Source organism: Salvelinus alpinus, chromosome 24 (genome assembly GCF_045679555.1).
Source record: "Salvelinus alpinus chromosome 24, SLU_Salpinus.1, whole genome shotgun sequence".
In the NCBI taxonomy this organism is placed as follows: Eukaryota; Metazoa; Chordata; class Actinopteri; order Salmoniformes; family Salmonidae; genus Salvelinus; species Salvelinus alpinus.
The window spans coordinates 41,889,378-41,909,986 of record NC_092109.1 but is presented as its reverse complement, the minus strand read 5'-3'; the positions used below and the strand labels follow the sequence as shown (position 1 = coordinate 41,909,986).

At 43.9% G+C, this 20,609-nt stretch overlaps 1 protein-coding gene across 7 annotated transcripts in view; it reads left to right on the top strand.

The window, feature by feature from the left end:
* The window catches only part of LOC139552850 (tripartite motif-containing protein 3-like), a 116,154-nt gene that overhangs the window by 71,257 nt on the left and 24,288 nt on the right, over positions 1-20,609 (top strand). For 6 of the 7 annotated variants that reach the window (XM_071364941.1, XM_071364945.1, XM_071364942.1 and 3 more), the window contains 6 exons: positions 448-629; positions 5,307-5,436; positions 6,861-6,971; positions 14,267-14,418; positions 18,554-18,734; positions 20,252-20,353. In XM_071364941.1, the coding sequence (XP_071221042.1) occupies positions 484-629; positions 5,307-5,436; positions 6,861-6,971; positions 14,267-14,418; positions 18,554-18,734; positions 20,252-20,353 (822 nt within the window). In that variant the 5' untranslated portion in view covers positions 448-483. The remainder of the gene's footprint in view (positions 1-447; positions 630-5,306; positions 5,437-6,860; positions 6,972-14,266; positions 14,419-18,553; positions 18,735-20,251; positions 20,354-20,609) is intronic. The other variant, XM_071364946.1, reaches the window with a different exon arrangement.

Genomic DNA, 20,609 nt, shown 5'->3' with positions numbered 1-20,609 from the left:
CACAACCACAGGCTCACTGCTACTCACAACCACAGGCTCACTGCTACTCACAACCACAGGCCCCATCACTACTCACAACCACAGGCCCCATCACTACTCACAACCACAGGCTCACTGCTACTCACAACCACAGTCCCCACCGCTACTCACAACCACAGGCCCACCACTACTTCCACCACAGGCCCCACCGCTAGTCACAACCACAGGCCCCACTACTCACAACCACCCCTCTCTCTCTCTCTCTCTCTCTCTCTCTCTCTCTCTCTCTCTGTCTCTCTGTCTCTCTCTCTGTCTCTCTCTCTCTCTCTGTCTCTCTGTCTCTCTCTCTGTCTCTCTCTCTCTCTCTCTCTCTCTCTGAAATAAACAATAAAAACGTTTACAGTAAACATTACACTCCCAAAAGTTCAAAACGAATAAAGACATCTCTCTCTCTCTCCTTCTCTGCAGGTTAAGTGTAGTGGCGGTGGCTGGCTGTGTGTGTGAATGTCTGTTCCCATGGCGCAGCGGGAGACAGGCGGCACCAGCCCGGTGGTCCGGCAGATCGACAAACAGTTCCTGGTCTGCAGCATCTGTCTAGACCACTACCACAATCCCAAAGTCCTGCCCTGCCTCCACACCTTCTGTGAGAAGTAAGTTTACACTACACCCTAACCCCTACACCCTACATCCTATACCCTAACCACTACCACAACCCTAAAGTCCTGCCCTGCCTCCACACCTTCTGTGAGAAGTAAGTTTACACTACACCCTAACCCCTACACCCTACATCCTATACCCTAACCACTATCACAACCCTAAAGTCCTGCCCTGCCTCCACACCTTCTGTGAGAAGTAAGCCTACCCTGTACCCTGTACCCTAACCACTACACCCTATATATACCCTTACCACTACCACTACCCTAACCCCTAAACCCTAACCACTACCCTAACCCTACTTATACACGCTAACCACCCTAGCCCCTAACCCCTAAACCCTAACCACTACCCTAACCCTACTTATACACGCTAACCAACCTAACCCCTAAACCCTTAAACCCTAACCACTACCCTAACCCTACTTATACACCCTAACCCCTAAACCCTACCCTACTAAATTACTTACCGTTAGCTCAAAAATAACTAAAATCAAATCGTATTGGTCACATTCACATGGTTAGCAGATGTTAATGCGAGTGTAGCGAAATGCTTGTGCTTCTAGTTCCGACAGTGCAGTAATTTCTAACAAGTAATCTAACAATTTCACAACTACCTAATACACACAAATCTAAGTAAAGGAATGGAATAAGAATATATACATGTAAATATATGGATGAGCGATGACAGAGCGGCATAGGCAAGATGCAATAGATAAAATACAGTATATACATATGAGATGAGTAATGTAAGATATGTAAACATGATTAAAGTGGCGTTATTAAAGTGACTAGTGATCCGTTTATTAAAGTGGCCAGGGATTTCAAGTCTGTATGTTGACCGCAGCCTCTAATGTGCTAGTGGTGGCTGTTTAACAGTCTGATGGCCTTGAGATAGAAGCTGTTTTTCAGTCTCTCGGTCCCTGCTTTGATGCACCTGTACTGACCTCGCCTTCTGGATGATAGCAGGGTGAACAGGCAGTGGCTCGGGTGGTTGTTGTCCTTGAGGATCTTTTTGGCCTTCCTGTGACATCGGGTGGTGTAGGTGTTCAGTGTGGTAATCACATAGATAGATTCTAAAGGTTTGACAGGTTTTAAAAGTTTCTAACGGTTCTAGAGCTTCCAAAGGTTCTAAAGGTTCTAAACCTTCTAAACGTCCTAACGGTTCTAAAGCTTATAGAGCTTTTAAAGCTTCTAAAGGTTCTAAAGTTTCTAAAGGTTCTAAAGCTTATAGAGCTTTTAAAGCTTCTAAAGGTTCTAACGTTTCTAAAGGTTCTAAAGCTTATAGAGCTTTTAAAGCTTCTAAAGGTTCTAAAGTTTCTAAAGGTTCTAAAGCTTCTAGAGCGTCTAAAGGTTTTAAAAGGTTCTAAAGCTTCTAACACTTCTAAAGCTTCTAAATGTTCTAAAGCTTACAGAGCTTTTAAAGCTTCTAAAGGTTCTAAAGGTTCTAAAGTTTCTAAAGGTTCTAAAGCTTCTAGAGCGTCTAAAGGTTTTAAAAGGTTCTAAAGCTTCTAACACTTCTAAAGCTTCTAAATGTTCTAAAGCTTACAGAGCTTTTAAAGCTTCTAAAGGTTCTAAAGGTTCTAAAGGTTCTAAAGCTTCTAACGCTTCTAAAGCTTCTAAATGTTCTAAAGCTTACAGAGCTTTTAAAGCTTCTAAAGGTTCTAAAGTTTCTAAAGGTTCTAAAGCTTATAGAGCTTCTAAAGGTTTTAAAAGGTTCTAAAGCTTCTAAACCTTCTAAAGCTTCTAAACATTCTAAAGCTTCTAGAGCTTTTAAAGCTTTTAAAGCGTCTAAAGGTTCTAAAGGTTCTAAAGCTTCTAGAGTTTCTAAAGCTTCTAGAGCTTCTAAAGGTTTTAAAAGGTTCTAAAGCTTCTTAAGCTTCTAAAGTTTTTAAAAGGTTTTAAAGCTTATAGAGCTTTTAAAGCTTCTAAAGCTTATAGAGCTTCTGAAGGTTCTAAAGGTTCTAAAGCTTATAGCTTTTAAAGCTTCTAAAGGTTCTAAAGCTTCTAAAGGTTTCTAATGGTTCTAAAGTTTCTAAAGGTTCTAAAGGTGTTAAATGTGTTAAGTTTCTAGAGCTTATAGAGCGTCTAAACGTTCTAAAGCTTCTAGAGCTTCTAAAGGTTCTAAAGGTTCTAGAGCTTCTAAAGGTTCTAAATGTTCTAAAGGTTCTAAAAGGGTCTAAAGTTTCTAACGTTATACAGGTTCTAATGTTCTAAAGGTTCTAAAAAAAAATCTAAATGTTCTAAAACTTCTAAAGGCTCTAAAAGGTTCCAAACGGTTCTAAAAGGTACTAAAGTTTCTAAGTGCGTTCCTGAGTTTTAAGATCTGCCAACACCATGCAGCAATCTGAGAGACGGCCATTGTTGAAAGGTAGTCAGAGACGATTAAAAATCCCTCTATCTATCTTTCTTTCTACCTCTCTCTCTATCCTTCTCTTTCACTCTCTGTCCCCCTCTCTCTCTATCCTTCTCTCTCTCTCTCTCTTTCAGAAACAAAACACCGCCTCTATCAGAGGCTTTTAGATGGAGGAGGGAGGGAAGAGAGCTGGGGGTGTCGGAGGGCTTGGTACCAACATGGCATCATAATCAACCAGGCACACGCATGCACATGGGCAAACTCACAGACACACACGAGGAAAACAATCAGTCGTTCAATCTCTTTCAATTCGAGTCAGTTTTATTTGACATTTCTCTGTATAGGAGTGCAACAATATTCATAAATTGAACATAGATTGAATTTAACGAAGGATTCGACCCCAAAACGTTACTTAAAGTTACTTTACTTTAGGTTACTGTTTATGCATAGAGCTATCTCTAGGTGTCTGTAGCTGGTGTCTGTAGGTGTCTGTAGCTGGTGTCTGTGGGTGTCTGTAGATGGCAGTAGCTGGTGTCTGTCGCTGGTGTCTGTAGGTGCCTGTCGGTGTCTGTGTGTGTCTGTAGCTGGTGTCTGTAGCTGTCTGTGGCTGTATGTAGCTGGTGTCTGTATGTGGTGTCTGTAGCTGGTGTCTGCAGCTGGTGTATGTAGGTATCTCTAGCTGGTGTCTGTAGCTGGTGTCTGTAGCTGGTGTCTGTAGCTGGTGTCTGTAGCTGGTGTCTGTAGCTGGTGTATGTAGCTGGTGTCTGTAGCTGGTGTCTGTAGCTGGTGTCTGTAGCTGGTGTCTGTAGCTGGTGTATGTAGCTGGTGTCTGTAGCTGGTGTCTGTAGCTGGTGTCTGTAGCTGGTGTATGTAGCTGGTGTCTGTAGCTGGTGTCTGTAGCTGGTGTCTGTAGCTGGTGTCTGTAGCTGTCTGTGGCTGTATGTAGCTGGTGTCTGTATGTGGTGTCTGCAGCTGGTGTCTGCAGCTGGTGTATGTAGGTATCTCTAGCTGGTGTCTGTAGCTGGTGTCTGTAGCTGGTGTCTGTCTGTGTCTCAGACTGCAGATCTTAGGTGTCCTCAGGATGAAAAGAGACATGTGATGAAAGGGAGGAGAGCAAGAGAGAGTTAGAGAGAGAGAGAGAAATAGGTGACAGAGGGAAAGAGAAAGAAGTACTGTCTCATGAAACACTTAACACTTCTCGCTCTCCCCTCTCTATATCCCTCCCCCTCTCGCTCTCCCCTCTCTATATCCCTCCCCCTCTCTCTCTCCCCTCTATATCCCTCCCCCTCTCGCTCTCCCCTCTCTATATCCCTCCCCCTCTCGCTCTCCCCTCTCTATATCCCTCCCCCTCTCTCTCTCCCCTCTATATCCCTCCCCCTCTCTCTCTCCCCTCTATATCCCTCCCCCTCTCTCTCTCCCCTCTCTATATCCCTCCCCCTCTCTCTCTCCCCTCTATATCCCTCCCCCTCTCTCTCTCCCCTCTCTATATCCCTCCCCCTCTCTCTCTCCCCTCTCTATATCCCTCCCCCTCTCGCTCTCCCCTCTCTATATCCCTCCCCCTCTCGCTCTCCCCTCTCTATATCCCTCCCCCTCTCTCTCTCCCCTCTCTATATCCCTCCCCCTCTCTCTCTCCCCTCTCTATATCCCTCCCCCTCTCTCTCTCCCCTCTCTATATCCCTCCCCCTCTCTCTCTCCCCTCTCTCTCTCCCTCCCCCTCTCTCTCTCCCCTCTCTATATCCCTCCCCCTCTCGCTCTCCCCTCTCTATATCCCTCCCCCTCTCTCTCTCCCCTCTCTATATCCCTCCCCCTCTCTCTCTCCCCTCTCTATATCCCTCCCCCTCTCTCTCTCCCCTCTCTATATCCCTCCCCCTCTCTCTCTCTCTCTGTTATGCTTGACAGGAAGGTTGTCAGCTTTCCCTGGCTCAGGCTCTTTTGGTATGACAGTGATGCGCGCCTGGCAAAGCAATAGAGTATTAACAGATATACACGTCCCAAAGCGGTTGCATATTGCGTTATCATTTGTAACAGAAATCTGTTCTTTCTGTTTCTCCCCCTTTTGCAAACCCTTTCTCCCTTTCACCCTCCCTCTCTCTCTCTCTCTCCCTTTCACTCCCTCTGTCTCTCTCCCTTTCACTCACTCTCTCCCTCCCTCTCCCTCTCTCTCTCTCGCTCTCTCTCCCTTTCTCTCTCCCTCACTCTCTCCCTTTCACTCACTCTCTTTCTCACTCACTCTCTCTCCCCCTCTTTCTTCCTCTGTCCTTCCCCTTATTTCTCTCTCTCTCCCCCCATCTCCCCTATCTCTCTCTCTCTCTCTTCAGCTGTTTACAGAACTACATCCCTCCAGAGTCTCTGACGTTGTCGTGTCCTGTGTGTCGACAGACGTCCATCCTACCAGAGAAAGGAGTATCCGCTCTACAGGACAACTTCTTCATCACTAACCTCATGGAGGTATGGCTTCTTCCGTTGTTGTGGTCAGAGGTAGAGCCTATTTATGGCTAACATGGTGTCACTTGTTGTAGTCTAAAGTTTGATTACGGTGTGTTATGTTGTGGGTAGGTTATAGCCTGGGTACCAGTCTGGTTCAAGAAGTTTAAATATAAATAAAACAGGTCTGGATTTTCAGGGTAGTTTCCCATAGTGCACTACCTTTTGAGCAGAGCCATATATTTAAGCGAGTTGGGCCATATTCATAATGTTGGTGATGTAACAAAACGGGCCCCTATGACATGACCAGCTGTAAACAAGCAAAAAAACAGAGCAGTGAATTTTACAGGCATTTTTTATTGATTAGCATTCGGGGATAATTGCTGTCCACATCTTTACTGTGTTGTGGTGTGTTATGGGATTTTTATGAATAACGACTAAATGATGTATACATTTAACGTAGAACTATAACTAAAACTACCCTGTCATTGTATGATTGTATGAAATTTATTAGAATCATACCTCTATAAATCTGATGTGTGTGGTTTTAGTCAGAATTAGGACAAAGACTTTTTGTTCCTTTTTAGTATGTAAGCAGGGTGCAAGTGTGAGACAATGTATGAGATAAGAGGAGCTATCGACAGACAAGCTCTACTACTGTGTTCCTTACAGGACATTCTGTCCTCACCCAGGGAGGGGAGAGACCTTGGGCTTGTAGTAGATTGTATAACAGGTGGCAGACAATGTATGACAGGAAGACTTCTGAACTATATTGTCATTGTTTCTGAGAGGATTTATGACGAAATGTGAGGTATATAGACCAATGTACAGGAAACGATAGGCAGAACGTTCCCGTAAATAAACATTTGACTATTGTAGACTGGGCCTCTGTCTGTTTTTATTTCTATCAGTGGTGTCCGCTTTCATTGGACAGCTTTAGTCGCGCTAATGATCGGGGGGGCCCGGAACATAGTTATATATAATTAGAAGACTGCAAAATGACCGTAAGAAGCCCAAAGAGATATAATATTTGACTAAAACATAATCATTTTTAACCTTGATAATATGCAAATGTAAATGTGTCTCTACTCTCTCTAATACTTGGGAACAGATTTCCTAAATTAAAATCATTTGGAGCTGATTTCCTGGTATTTTTTACAGTCTTCTATGTCCAACAATAAACATTTTAAAAAATCTATATTTTTTTAAAATTTTGGGGGCCAGAATAAAATCACCCGCATGCCGTCAGTTGGGGAATCCTGCTGTATAGTTTACTACCTTTGACAGGAGACATGTACTGCTCCCACCTAGGTCTCTAGTCAAATGTATGTGTCTTCTGTATGGTGAATAGGGTCTCATTTGAGACACAGCCTTTGATATATTATAAAATATTGAGAAGTTTTAAATGCTGTCTCAATAAATCTTGATGTTGATTGTGTTGTGGTTAGGTCCTCCAGAGGGATCCAGAGTGTTCGAGGCTTGAAGCCTGTAGTGTCCTGGAGTCAGTTAATGCTGCTGCTGCAGGGAAACCCCTCTGTTGCCCCAACCACGAGGGCAAGGTAGGGTTCTATTACCACTAACTCCCCTCTACTACCCCCTACTACCTCAAATACCCCTCTACTACCCCCTGCTACCACTAATACCCCTCTACTACCCCCTACTACCACTAATACCACTCTACTACCCCCTGCTACCACTAATACCCCTCTACTACCCCCTACTACCACTAATACCACTCTACTACCCCTGCTACCACTAATACCACTCTACAACCCCCTGCTACCACTAATACCCCTCTACTACCCCCTGCTACCACTATTACCACTCTACTACCCCCTACTACCTCAAATACCCCACTACAACCCCCTGCTACCCCTAATACCCCTCTACTACCCCCTACTACCTCAAATACCCCTCTACTACCCCCTGCTACCACTAATACCCCTCTACTACCCCTACTACCACTAATACCACTCTACTACCCCCTACTACCACTAATACCCCTCTACTACCCCCTGCTACCACTAATACCACTCTACAACACCCTACTACCACTAATATCCCTCTACTACCCCCTGCTACCACTAATACCCCTCTACTACACCCTGCTACCACTAATACCCCTCTACTACCCCTACTACCACTAATACCACTCTACTACCCCCTACTACCACTAATACCCCTCTACTACCCCCTGCTACCACTAATACCACTCTACAACACCCTACTACCACTAATACCCCTCTACTACCCCCTGCTACCACTAATACCCCTCTACTACCCCTACTACCACTAATACCACTCTACTACCCCCTACTACCTCAAATACCCCTTTACTACCCCCTGCTACCACTAATACCACTCTACAACACCCTACTACCACTAATATCCCTCTACTACCCCCTGCTACCACTAATACCCCTCTACTACCCCTACTACCACTAATACCACTCTACTACCCCCTACTACCTCAAATACCCCTTTACTACCCCCTGCTACCACTAATACCACTCTACAACACCCTACTACCACTAATACCCCTCTACTACCCCCTGCTACCACTAATACCCCTCTACTACCCCTACTACCACTAATACCACTCTACTACCCCTACTACCTCAAATACCCCTCTACTACCCCCTGATACCACTAATACCACTCTACAACACCCTACTACCACTAATAGCCCTCTACTACCCCCTACTACCTTATCCACCCCTCTACTACCCCCTACTACCTCGAATACCCCTCTACTGCCCCCTACTACCACTAATACCCCCAGTGCCCCTACTACCAATAATTCCCCTCTACCACCTCCCACTACCACCAGTACCACTCTACTGCCCTTACTACCACTAATACCCCTCTACTACCACTAATATCCCTCTACTGCCCCCTACTACCATTAATACCCCTCTACTACCCCCTACTACCACTAATAACCCTCTACTACCCCCTACTACCATTAATACCCCTCTACATCCCCCTACTACCACTACTACCCCCTACTACCACTACTACCCCCTACTATCACTAATACCCCCCTACTACCACTAATACCACTCTACTACCAATAATACCACTCTACTGCCCCTACTACCATTAATACCCCTCTATGACCACTAATACCCCTCTACTACCCTCTACTACCCCATACTACCACTAATACCACTCTACTGCCCCTACTACCACTAATACCCCTCTACTACCACTAATACCCCTCTACTACCCTCTACTACCCCCTACTACCACTAATACCACTCTACTGCCCCTACTACCACTAATCCACCTCTACTACCCTCTACTACCTCTACTACCCCTCTACTACCACTAATACCCCTCTACTACCCCCTACTACTAATATTGTTATTGATCAATAATGACAATCCTCCTGCCATTGACAATTTAGACGGAAAGCTACTGAGGATGATAGCTGACTCTATAGCCACTCCTATCTGTCATATATTTAATCTGAGCCTCGAGAAAATGATTTATCCTCAGGCCTGGTAGGAAGCCAACGTCATTCCGCTACCCTAAGAGTGGTAAAGAGGCCTTTACTGGTTCCAACAGCAGACCTATCAGCTTGCTGCCAGCTCTTAGCAAACTGTTTGGGATTTTTTTTTTTACCTAATGCAATGCTATTTCTCTGTAAACAAATTAACCACAGACTTTCAGCATACTTATAGGGAAGAGAAGATTGTGGGATCTGTACTGTTAGATTTCAGTGCAGCCTTTTATATTATTGACCATGAGCTGTTGTTGAGAAACGTATGTGTTATGGCTGTTCAACCTCTGCCATATTGTGGATTCAGAGCTATCTATCTAATAGAACTCAGAGGGTTTTCTTTAATGGAAGCTTCTCTATTGTCAAACATGTAAAGTGTGGTGTACCGCAGGGCAGCTCTCTAGGCCCTCTACTCTTCTATTTTTACCAATGACCTGCCACCACTGGCATTAAACAAAGCCTGTGTGTCCATGCATGCTGATGACTCAACCATATACGTGTCAGCAACCACAGCTAATGAAGTCGCTGAAACCCTTAACCAGGAGTTGCAGTCTGTTTTGGAATGGGTGGTCAGTAATAAACTGGTCCTGAACATCTCTAAAACTAAGAACATTGTATTCGGTAGAAATGATTCCTTAAATTCTAGACCTCAGCTGAATCTGGTAATCAATGGTGTGGCTGTTGAACAAGTTGAAGAGACTAAATTACTTGGTGTTACCTTAGATGGTAAACTGTCATGGTCAAAACATATACAGTTGAGTCATTAAAACTCGTTTTTCAAACACTCCACAAATTTCTTGTTAACAAACTATAGTTTTGGCAAGTTGGTTAGGACATCTACATTGTGCATGACACAAGTCATTTTTCCAATATTTGTTTACAGACAGATTATTTCACTTAAAATTCACTGTATCACAATTCAAGTGGGTCAGAAATTTACATACACTAAGTTGACTGTGCCTTTGAACAGCCTGGAAAATTCCAGAAATTATGGCATGGCTTTAGAAGCTTCTGATAGGCTAATTTACATAATTTGAGTCAATTGGAGGTGTACCTGTGGATGTATTTCAAGGCCTACCTTCAAACTCAGTGCCTCTTTGCTTGGCATCATGGGAAAATCTAAAGAAATCAGCCAAGACCTCAGAAAATAAGTGTAGACCTCCACAAGTCTGGTTCATCCTTGGGAGCAATTTCCAAACGCCTGAAGGTAGCACATTAATCTGTATAAACAATAGTATGCAAGTATAAACACCATGGGACCACGCAGCCGTCAAACCACTCAGTAAGGAGACGCATTCTGTCTCCTAGAGATAAACGTACTTTGGTGCGAAAAGTGCAAATCAATCCCAGAACAACAGCAAAGGACCTTGTGAAGATGCTGGAGGAAACCGGTACAAAAGTGTCTATATCCACAGCAAAACGAGTCCTATGTCGACATAACCTGAAAGGCCGCTCAGCAAGGAAGAAGCCACTGCTCCAAAACCGCCATAAAAAAGCCAGACTACGGTTTGCAACTGCACATGGGGACAAAGACTGTATTTTTTGGAGATATGTCCTCTGGTCTGATGAAACAAAAATATAACTGTTTTGCCATAATGACCATCGTTATGTTTGGAGGAAAATGGGGGAGGCTTGCCAGCCGTAGAACACCATCCCAAAAGTGAAGCACGGGGGTGGCGGGCATCATGTTGTAGGGGTCCTTTGCTGCAGGAGGGACTGGTGCACTTCACAAAATAGATGGCATCATGAGCAAGGAAAATTATGTGGATATATTGAAGCAACGTCTTTAGACATCAGTCAGGAAGTTAAAGCTTGTTCGCAAATGCGTCTTCCAAATGGACAATGACCCCAAGCATACTTTCAAAGTTGTGGCAAAATGGCTTAAGGACAACAAAGTCAAGGTATTGGACTGGCCATCACAAAGCCCTGACCAAAGCAAAAAGGCCTATAAACCTGACTCAGTTACACCAGCTCTGTCAGGAGGAATGGGCCAAAATTCACCCAATTTATTGTGGGAAGCTTGTGGAAGGCTACCCGAAACATTTGACCCAAGTTAAACAATTTACAGGCAATGCTACCAAATACTAATTGAGTGTATGTAAACTTCTGACCCACTGGGAATGTGATGAAAATCATTCTCTCTACCGTTATTCTGACATTTCACATTCTTCAAATGAAGTGGTGATCCTAACTGACCTAAAACAGGGAATTATTACTAGGATTAAATGTCAGGAATTGTGAAAAACTGAGTTTAAATGTATTTGGCTAAGGTGTATGTAAACTTCCGACTTCAACTGTAGATTCAATGGTTGTAAAGATGGGGAGAGGTCTATCCGTAATAAAGACATGCTCTGCTTTTTGACACCACCCTCCCCAAAGCAAGTCCTGCAGGCTCTAGTTTTGTCTTATCTTGATTATTGTCCAGTCGTGTGGTCCAGTGCTGCAAGGAAATAACTAGTTAAGCTGCAGCTGGCCCAGAACAGAGCGGCACGTCTTGCTCTTTGCTGTTATCAGAGGGCTAATATTAATACTATGCATGCCTGTCTCTCTTGGCTAAGAGTTGATGGGAGACTGACTGCACTTCTTCATTAATGTGTTTTAAATTGTTTGCTTAGTTAACTTACACACAGCACTGACACACACACACACCCCAACAGATATGAAACCAGGGGTCTTTTCAAAGTCCCAAAATCCAGAAGAAACTCAAGAAAGCGTACAGTATTATATAGAGCCATTAGTGCATGGAACTCCCTTCCATCTCATATTGCTCAAAGGATCAGCAAACCTGGTTTCAAAAAACAGATAAAGCAAAACCTCACTGCACAACGCCTCTCCCCTATTTGACCTGGATAGTTTGTGTGTATGTACTGATATGTAGGCTACGTCTGCCTTTTGTAAATCCCTCTACTACCACTAATACCCCTCTACTACCACTAATACCCCTCTACTACCCCCTACTACCACTAATACCCCCCTACTACCACTAATACCCCTCTACTACCACTAATACCTCTCTACTACCCCCTACTACCACTAATACCCCTCTACTGCCCCCTACTACCACTAATACCCCTCTACTACCACTAATACCCCCTACTACCACTAATACCCCTCTACTACCACTAATACCCCTCTACTACCCCCTACTACCACTAATGCCCTCTACTACCACTAATACCACTCTAGTGCCCTCTACTACCACCAATACCCCTCTACTACCCCCTACTACCACTAATGCCCTCTACTACCACTAATACCACTCTAGTGCCCTCTACTACCACCAATACCCCTCTACTACCCCCTACTACCACTAATGCCCTCTACTACCACTAATACCACTCTAGTGCCCTCTACTACCACCAATATCCCTCTACTACCCCCTACTACCACTAATACCCCTCTACTACCACTAATACCCCTCTACTACCCCCTACTACAACTAATACCCCTCTTCTACCCCATCTACCCTTCTAAAACACCCACTACATCCCCTTATTGCCCCTCTGCTGCCCCAACCATCAGGGCAATGTACATTATATTACCCCCTGCCACCCCATCTCCCCCTGACCCTACTGCCCCGCTGGTGAGCCATGGTGGATGCATCAAGGCAAGATAACTGACTTAAAGACTTGATTTTGTTTACTTGTTGAATCATGTAGTAACACTTTACTGAAGGCCTCCAGGTATGATGTATTATGATGCAGGTATAATGCATTATGATGCAGGTATAATGTATTATAATCTATTATCATGATGAGTATGTCTGACCCCAGTAAAATGTCTTAAAGGTTCCACACAGTCAAAATCAAGTCTTCCATGATTGGAAGTGGGACCTGTAAAATATTATACTGGAACATGTGATGATATTTGGATGGAACCAGATCCCTGTACTATGACCAAACTATGGAAAATGGCTGTTGCTTCTACACTGATAAAGTTTGATCATAAAGTTGCTCGTCCCCTACCCAAACACTTTAATTAAAGAGGCGCAATTATTAAGGACATTTTGTGACATCACAAAATGCCTCTCATTTTAACACACCAATGGTAACGTCTTAAACTCCTAATTTAATAACCTAATTTAAAGGTGCACTATGCAGAAATCACTCTGCCATTTCATGGTTACTAAAATTCTTATAGTTCGCCTAATTTTAGATTGTTACAAACGAGCAAGTGTAGTGTAGAGAATCATTATACCATCTAAACTGCGGTAAAATATATTTTCCATGTGGAAAACTATTGTATTTTCAGCTTTTTGAAGCCAGTGAATAACACCGAAAGTAAAACACGTAAAAAAGAAACTTAATTACAAATTTCTTGATTTATCTTAAATGAATTTGGACTATTTTGAGGAAGTGTATACTGGCTATGTTGTTGCTACGGCGTCTCAAGAGGGACAAAGTGTAATATTTCCTTTTTTTCCTCATTTTCCAAGCAAAGGTTTTTTTAAGCAGGTATGCGAGTTACAGACATTTGCTCCGCCTGCTAGGAGCAGATCAAACCTAGTAGCCTTTAGGGAAAGATTCTTATCGGTTTCCTCTTTCACCTGTGTCTGGGGTTAGCTCGTTACTCGCTAGCCAGGTCTTCAGCCAGTATGGAACACACGCAGGGGAAGGGTTGCCCAAAACTCAGACGCAGTTGTGTTGTCATGACATCAAGAGACATGCCGCACAGAAGATTACGTGCCGAACTTCTTCTCATAATTGATAGTCAACGCTATATGAACGAAAAAGGGTCTATCAGTCAATATATTTAATGTATGAAGTGTACCCAGAATTCATCCCTGTCCATTTTCATACTAAAATTGTCCAAGATGAACTAGCTAGCTAGCTTGATAAAACGTTGCTGACAATTCACAAATAGTTTTGTGAAACCATGACAGGATTGGATGTTGCATGCAATGTTCAATGTTGTTTGAGTTTCTTTGCGTAACAGCACATTTGTTTGAGATGCAACGCTGCTCACTGCGTCCAGGTTGCTTGACATAGATTGCTTGACGTAGGTTGCTTGACGTAGGTTGCTTGACGTAGGTTGCTTGACGTAGGTTGCTTCACGTAGGTTGCTTCACGTAGGTTGCTTGACGCAGGTTGCTTCACGTAGGTTGCTTGACGTAGGTTGCTTCACGTAGGTTGCTTGACGTAGGTTGCTTGACGTCCTGGTAGTTTGACATGGGAGAAAATATTTATTTGCTCAAATTCTGAGCATTTTTCTAGCGGGGAACAAAAATGTTATGGGTGATGTTTTGGTAGTTGAAAAGGCTATTTTACATGGGAATCAGAATGACTGTTCAGGACCTCTTAAAGTGCTTGGGACACAATGGTGCAATGTGGTGTTTGTCTCCCCCTGCAGGTAATGGAGTTCTACTGCGAGTCGTGTGAGACCGCAATGTGTCTGGAGTGTACAAAGGGAGAGCACAGAGAGCATGTGACCGTCCCTCTGAGGGATGTCCTGGAGCAGCACAAAACACAATTAAAGACACAGCTAGACGCCATACGCAATAGGTACGCTCACTCTAATCCTGACCCTCAACTTGACCCTAACTCTAACCCTGACCCTCAACTTCACCCTAACTCTAACCCTGACCCTCAACTTCACCCTAACTCTAACCCTGACCCTCAATTTGACCCTAACTAACCCTGACCCTCAACTTGACCCTAACTATCCTTGACCCTCAATTTGACCCTAACTAACCCTGATTTATAAGGGAAATCCAGGATTACGACACTTGAGACTTAAAAAAATAAATACAAATTATGAGATTGGAGAACACATTGGGAAGGATCTTAGACCATTCCTCCATACATAATCTGTCCAGATCCTTGATATCCTTCATCTGTCGTTAAGGACTGGCCTTCTTCCACTCAAATCACAGGTTTTCAAATGGGGTTCAAGTCCAGAGACAGATGGCCATTGCAAAATCTTGATTTTGTGGCCAATTAACCAATTTCTTTGTGGATGTTTATGTGTGCTTGGGATTATCGTCGAGGCGGAAAGATCCACTTGCGGCCAAGTGTCAGCCTCCTGGCAGAGGGAAACAGGTTTATGTTTGAGTTGTTTTTTAAATTTTTTATTTAACCTTTATTTAACTACGCAAGTCAGTTAAGAACAAATTCTTATTTACAATGACGGCCTACACCGGCCAAACCTGGACGACGCTGGGCCAACTGGGCGCCGCTTTGTGGGACTCCCAATCACGACCGGATGTGATACAGCCTGGAATCAAACCAGATGTGATACAGCCTGGATATCCTGGTATAACTGGGTCAAATTCATGATATCGTTGACCTGAACTCCATTGCAACCAGTTTTCCCACAGCAAAGCTGACATTCAATACTGTTGTTAATCTGCTTGCTCTGCCCTCATGTTTAGACTCACATTGAAGTGTTTACCATGTTATTTTTAGGACAACCAGGGCTAAACGTGGAATACACAACAATTTGACATAAACAGCTGCATCCATGAGATGTATTGTTCGAGAGCTTGGGACTATAAGGGTCTGTCTGCATTTTTGTCAAAATGTAGTTATTGACATAGCCTTGTTCTGTTCCATGTTCTCTACCTATACAGTACTATAAATACCCCAATTCATGTGGTTAAGTTGAAAAGAATACAAGATAAAAAAATTGCTGACACCATTCAAACCAAGGAGGGTTCTGAACTTAAAACCCCCCCAGTTATATCAGATTCATTATCTTACTGTTGGACTCAAGAATTTTAACAAGGGCCTCAGAACCAGAGGAAGCAAAATAGCCCCATAACATGAACGATCCACCAGCATATTTTACAGTAGGTATGAGGTCCTTTTCTGCATATGCTTCTGTTTTCCTATTCCAAACCCTCTACTGGCGCGTGGCCAAAGAGCTCCATTTTCATATCCTCTGACCATAGCAACGAATCCAATCCAAGTGCCAATTCCGTTTTTCAAACTCAAGGTGGTGCTATGGTTAGATGTGATGTCACATGGTCACATGACCATTGCAGGCCAACACCGTTCACTGGCGTAGGCAGGCCTAAGTAATACAAGGAGCCGACCATTTTGTGACTCAAAACATTCCCCTACTAGCCTTAACTCTGACCCTAACCTTAACTCTGACCCTGACCTTAACTCTGAGCCTGACCTTAACTCTGACCCTGACCTTAACTCTGACCCTAACCTTAACTCTGAGCCTGACCTTAACTCTGACCCTGACCTTAACTCTGAGCCTGACCTTAACTCTGACCCTAACCTTAACTCTGACCCTGACCTTAACTCTGACCCTGACCTTAACTCTGACCCTAACCTTAACTCTGAGCCTGACCTTAACTCTGACCCTGACCTTAACTCTGACCCTGACCTTAACTCTGACCCTAACCTTAACTCTGACCCTGACCTTAACTCTGAGCCTGACCTTAACTCTGAGCCTGACCTTAACTCTGACCCTGACCTTAACTCTGAGCCTGACCTTAACTCTGACCCTGACCTTAACTCTGACCCTGACCTTAACTCTGACCCTAACCTTAACTCTGACCCTGACCTTAACTCTGACCCTGACCTTAACTCTGACCCTGACCTTAACTCTGACCCTAACCTTAACTCTGACCCTGACCTTAACTCTGAGCCTGACCTTAACTCTGACCCTGACCTTAACTCTGACCCTGACCTTAACTCTGACCCTAACCTTAACTCTGACCCTGACCTTAACTCTGACCCTGACCTTAACTCTGACCCTGACCTTAACTCTGACCCTGACCTTAACTCTGACCCTGACCTTAACTCTGACCCTAACCTTAACTCTGACCCTGACCTTAACTCTGACCCTGACCTTAACTCTGATTCTAACCTTAACTCTGACTCTAGCCTTAACCCAAACATTAACTCTGATATAGCTATATACTCAGATATAGCTATATACTCAGATAAACCTATATACTATATACTCAGATATACCTATATACTATATACTCAGATATACCTATATACTCAGATATACCTATATACTCAGATATACCTATGTACTATATACTCAGATATACCTATATACTCAGAAATACCTAAATACTATATACTCAGATATACCTATATACTCAGATATAACTATATACTCAGAAATATATACATACTATATACTCAGATATACCTATATACTCAGATATACCTACATACTATATACTCAGATATACCTATATACTCAGATATACCATTATACGCAGATATCCCTATAAACTATATACTCAGATATACCTATATTCTCAGGTATACCTATGAACTATATATTCAGATATACCTATATACGCAGATATACCTATAAACTATATACTCAGATATACATATATACAATATACTCAGATATATCTATATACTCAGATATACCTATATACTCAGATATACTCAGATATACCTATATACTCAGATATACTCAGATATACCTATATACTCAGATATACCTATATACTCAGATATACCTATATTCTCAGATATACCTATATACTATATACTCAGATATACCTATATACTCAGATATACCTATGTACTATATACTCAGATATACCTAAATACTATATACTCAGATATACCTATATACTCAGAAACACCTAAATACTATATACTCAGATATACCTATATACTCAGATATACCTACATACTATATACTCAGATATACCTATATACTCAGATATACCTATATACGCAGATATCCCTATACCTATATACTCAGATATACCTACATACTATATACTCAGAAATACCTATGTACTATATACTCAGATATACCTATATACTCAGAAATACCTAAATACTATATACTCCAATATACCTATATACTCAGATATACCTACATACTATATACTCAGATATACATATATACTATATACTGAGATATACCTATATACTCAGATATACTCAAATATACCTATATACTCAGATATACCTATATACTCAGATATACCTATATTCTCAGATATACCTATATTCTCAGATATACCTATAAACTATATATTCAGATATACCTATATACTCAGATATACTTATATAGGCAGATATCCCTATAAACTATATACTCAGATATACCTATATACTCAGATATACCTATATACTCAGATATACCTATATTCTCAGATATACCTATATTCTCAGATATACCTATAAACTATATATTCAGATATACCTATATACTCAGATATACTTATATAGGCAGATATCCCTAAAAACTATATACTCATATATACCTATATACTCATATATAGCTATATGCTCAGTTGAGGGCTGTGTCTTTATTAGACATCAAACTCTTGCTTCATCATTTCCTCCATTCCTCACCTCCCTATCAAAGCTGGAGGAGGTCAGAAGAAGGAACATTGGATTCTCTCCTGCAATGCACTGCAATCTCTCTCCTCCTCTCTCTTACTCTCTCCTCTCCCCCTCTCTTCTCCTCCCCCTCTTTTCTCCCCTCTCCTCTCTCCTCTCTCCTCCTCCCCTCCTCCTCCCTTCTCTTTCCTCTCCTCATCTCTCCTCCCTCCACTCTCCCTCCTTTCTTTTTTCTCCTCCTCCCTCCTCTCTCCTCTTTTCTCCTCCTCCCTCCTCTCTCCTCTTTCCTCCTCCTCCCTCCTTTCTATTTTCTCCTCCACCCTCCTCCTCCCTCCTCTCTCCCTCCCTTTAGACTGCCCCAGCTAACAGCAGCTATAGAGCTGGTAGGGGAGATCTCCAAGCAGCTGACAGACAGGAAGAACGAGGCGGTGACTGAGATCAGCAGTACCTTCGAGGAGCTGGAGAGGGCGCTACAGCTCAGGAAGACAGCCCTCATCAATGACCTGGAGAACATATACGGGGCCAAGCAGAAGGTCAGACACACCCCTTAAAGCTAGACACACTCTCTCTGGGCCAGACACACCCACTATGGGTCACACCCCCCCCCCTTTAGGCTAGACACACCCCCTCTAGGCTACAGACACACCCTCTCCGGGCCAGACACACCCACTGTGGGTCAGACACCCCCCCTTTAGGCTAGACACACACCCTCTAGGCTACAGACACACCCTCTCCGGGCCAGACACACCCACTATGGGTCAGACACACCTCCTTTAGGCTAGACACACCCCTTAAAAGCTAGACACACCTCCTTCCTTTAGATCGTTTTTTGGGCTTGACTATCTGTATTTACCTGTATAAATCTGTTATTCTACGCATTTCTATGGGCTGATAGCAGTAAGGCCAAATTCAATCCTCTCCTCCCTGTCTCTATCTCTCCATCGTCTCTCCTCCCTGTCTCTATCTCTCCATCCTCTCCTCCCTGTCTCTATCTCTCCATCCTCTCTCCTCCCTGTCTCTAGCCATCTCTCCATCCTCTCTCCTCCCTGTCTCTAACCATCTCTCCATCCTCTCTCCTCCCTGTCTCTAGCCATCTCTCCATCCTCTCTCCTCCCTGTCTTTAACCATCTCTCCATCCTCTCTCCTCCCTGTCTCTAACCATCTCTCCATCCTCTCTCCTCCCTGTCTCTAACCATCTCCATCCTCTCTCCTCCCTGTCTCTAACGAGCTCTCCTCCCTGTCTCTAACCATCTCTCCATCCTCTCTCCTCCCTGTCTCTAACCATCTCCATCCTCTCTCCTCCCTGTCTCTAACTAGCTCTCCTCCCTGTCTCTAACCATCTCTCCATCCTCTCTCCTCCCTGTCTCTAACCATCTCTCCATCCTCTCTCCTCCCTGTCTCTAACCATCTCTCCATCCTCTCTCCTCCCTGTCTCTAACCATCTCCATCCTCTCTCCTCCCTGTCTCTAACTAGCTCTCCTCCCTGTCTCTAACCATCTCTCCATCCTCTCTCCTCCCTGTCTCTAACCATCTCTCCATCCTCTCTCCTCCCTGTCTCTAACCATCTCTCCATCCTCTCTCCTCCCTGTCTCTAACCATCTCTCCATCCTCTCTCCTCCCTGTCTCTAACCATCTCTCCATCCTCTCTCCTCCCTGTCTCTAACCATCTCTCCATCCTCTCTCCTCCCTGTCTCTAACCATCTCTCCATCCTCTCTCCTCCCTGTCTCTAACCATCTCTCCATCCTCTCTCCTCCCTGTCTCTAACCATCTCTCCATCCTCTCTCCTCCCTGTCTCTAACCATCTCTCCATCCTCTCCTCTCTGTCTCTAACCATCTCTCCATCCTCTCCTCCCTGTCTCTAACCATCTCTCCATCCTCTCTCCTCCCTGTCTCTAAACATCTCCATCCTCTCTCCTCCCTGTCTCTAACTAGCTCTCCTCCCTGTCTCTAACCATCTCTCCATCCTCTCCTCTCTGTCTCTAACCATCTCTCCATCCTCTCCTCCCTGTCACTAACCATCTCTCCATCCTCTCTGCTCCCTGTCTCCAGGTGCTGCAGGCCCAGCTCTCCTCTCTCCTCCAGGGGAAGGACCACATCCAGAGCAGCTGTAGTTTTACTGAACAGGCCCTGAGCCACGGCAGCGCCACAGAGGTTAGTGGACTGGTTAACCATTAACTCCATGACTAGGCCCTGAGCCACGGCAGCGCCACAGAGGTTAGTGGACTGGTTAACAACTAACTCCATGACTAGGACCTGAGCCACGGCAGCGCCACAGAGGTTAGTGGACTGGTTAACCATTAACTCCATGACTAGGCCCTGAGCCACGGCAGCGCCACAGAGGTTAGTGGACTGGTTAACCATTAACTCCATGACTAGGCCCTGAGCCACGGCAGCGCCACAGAGGTTA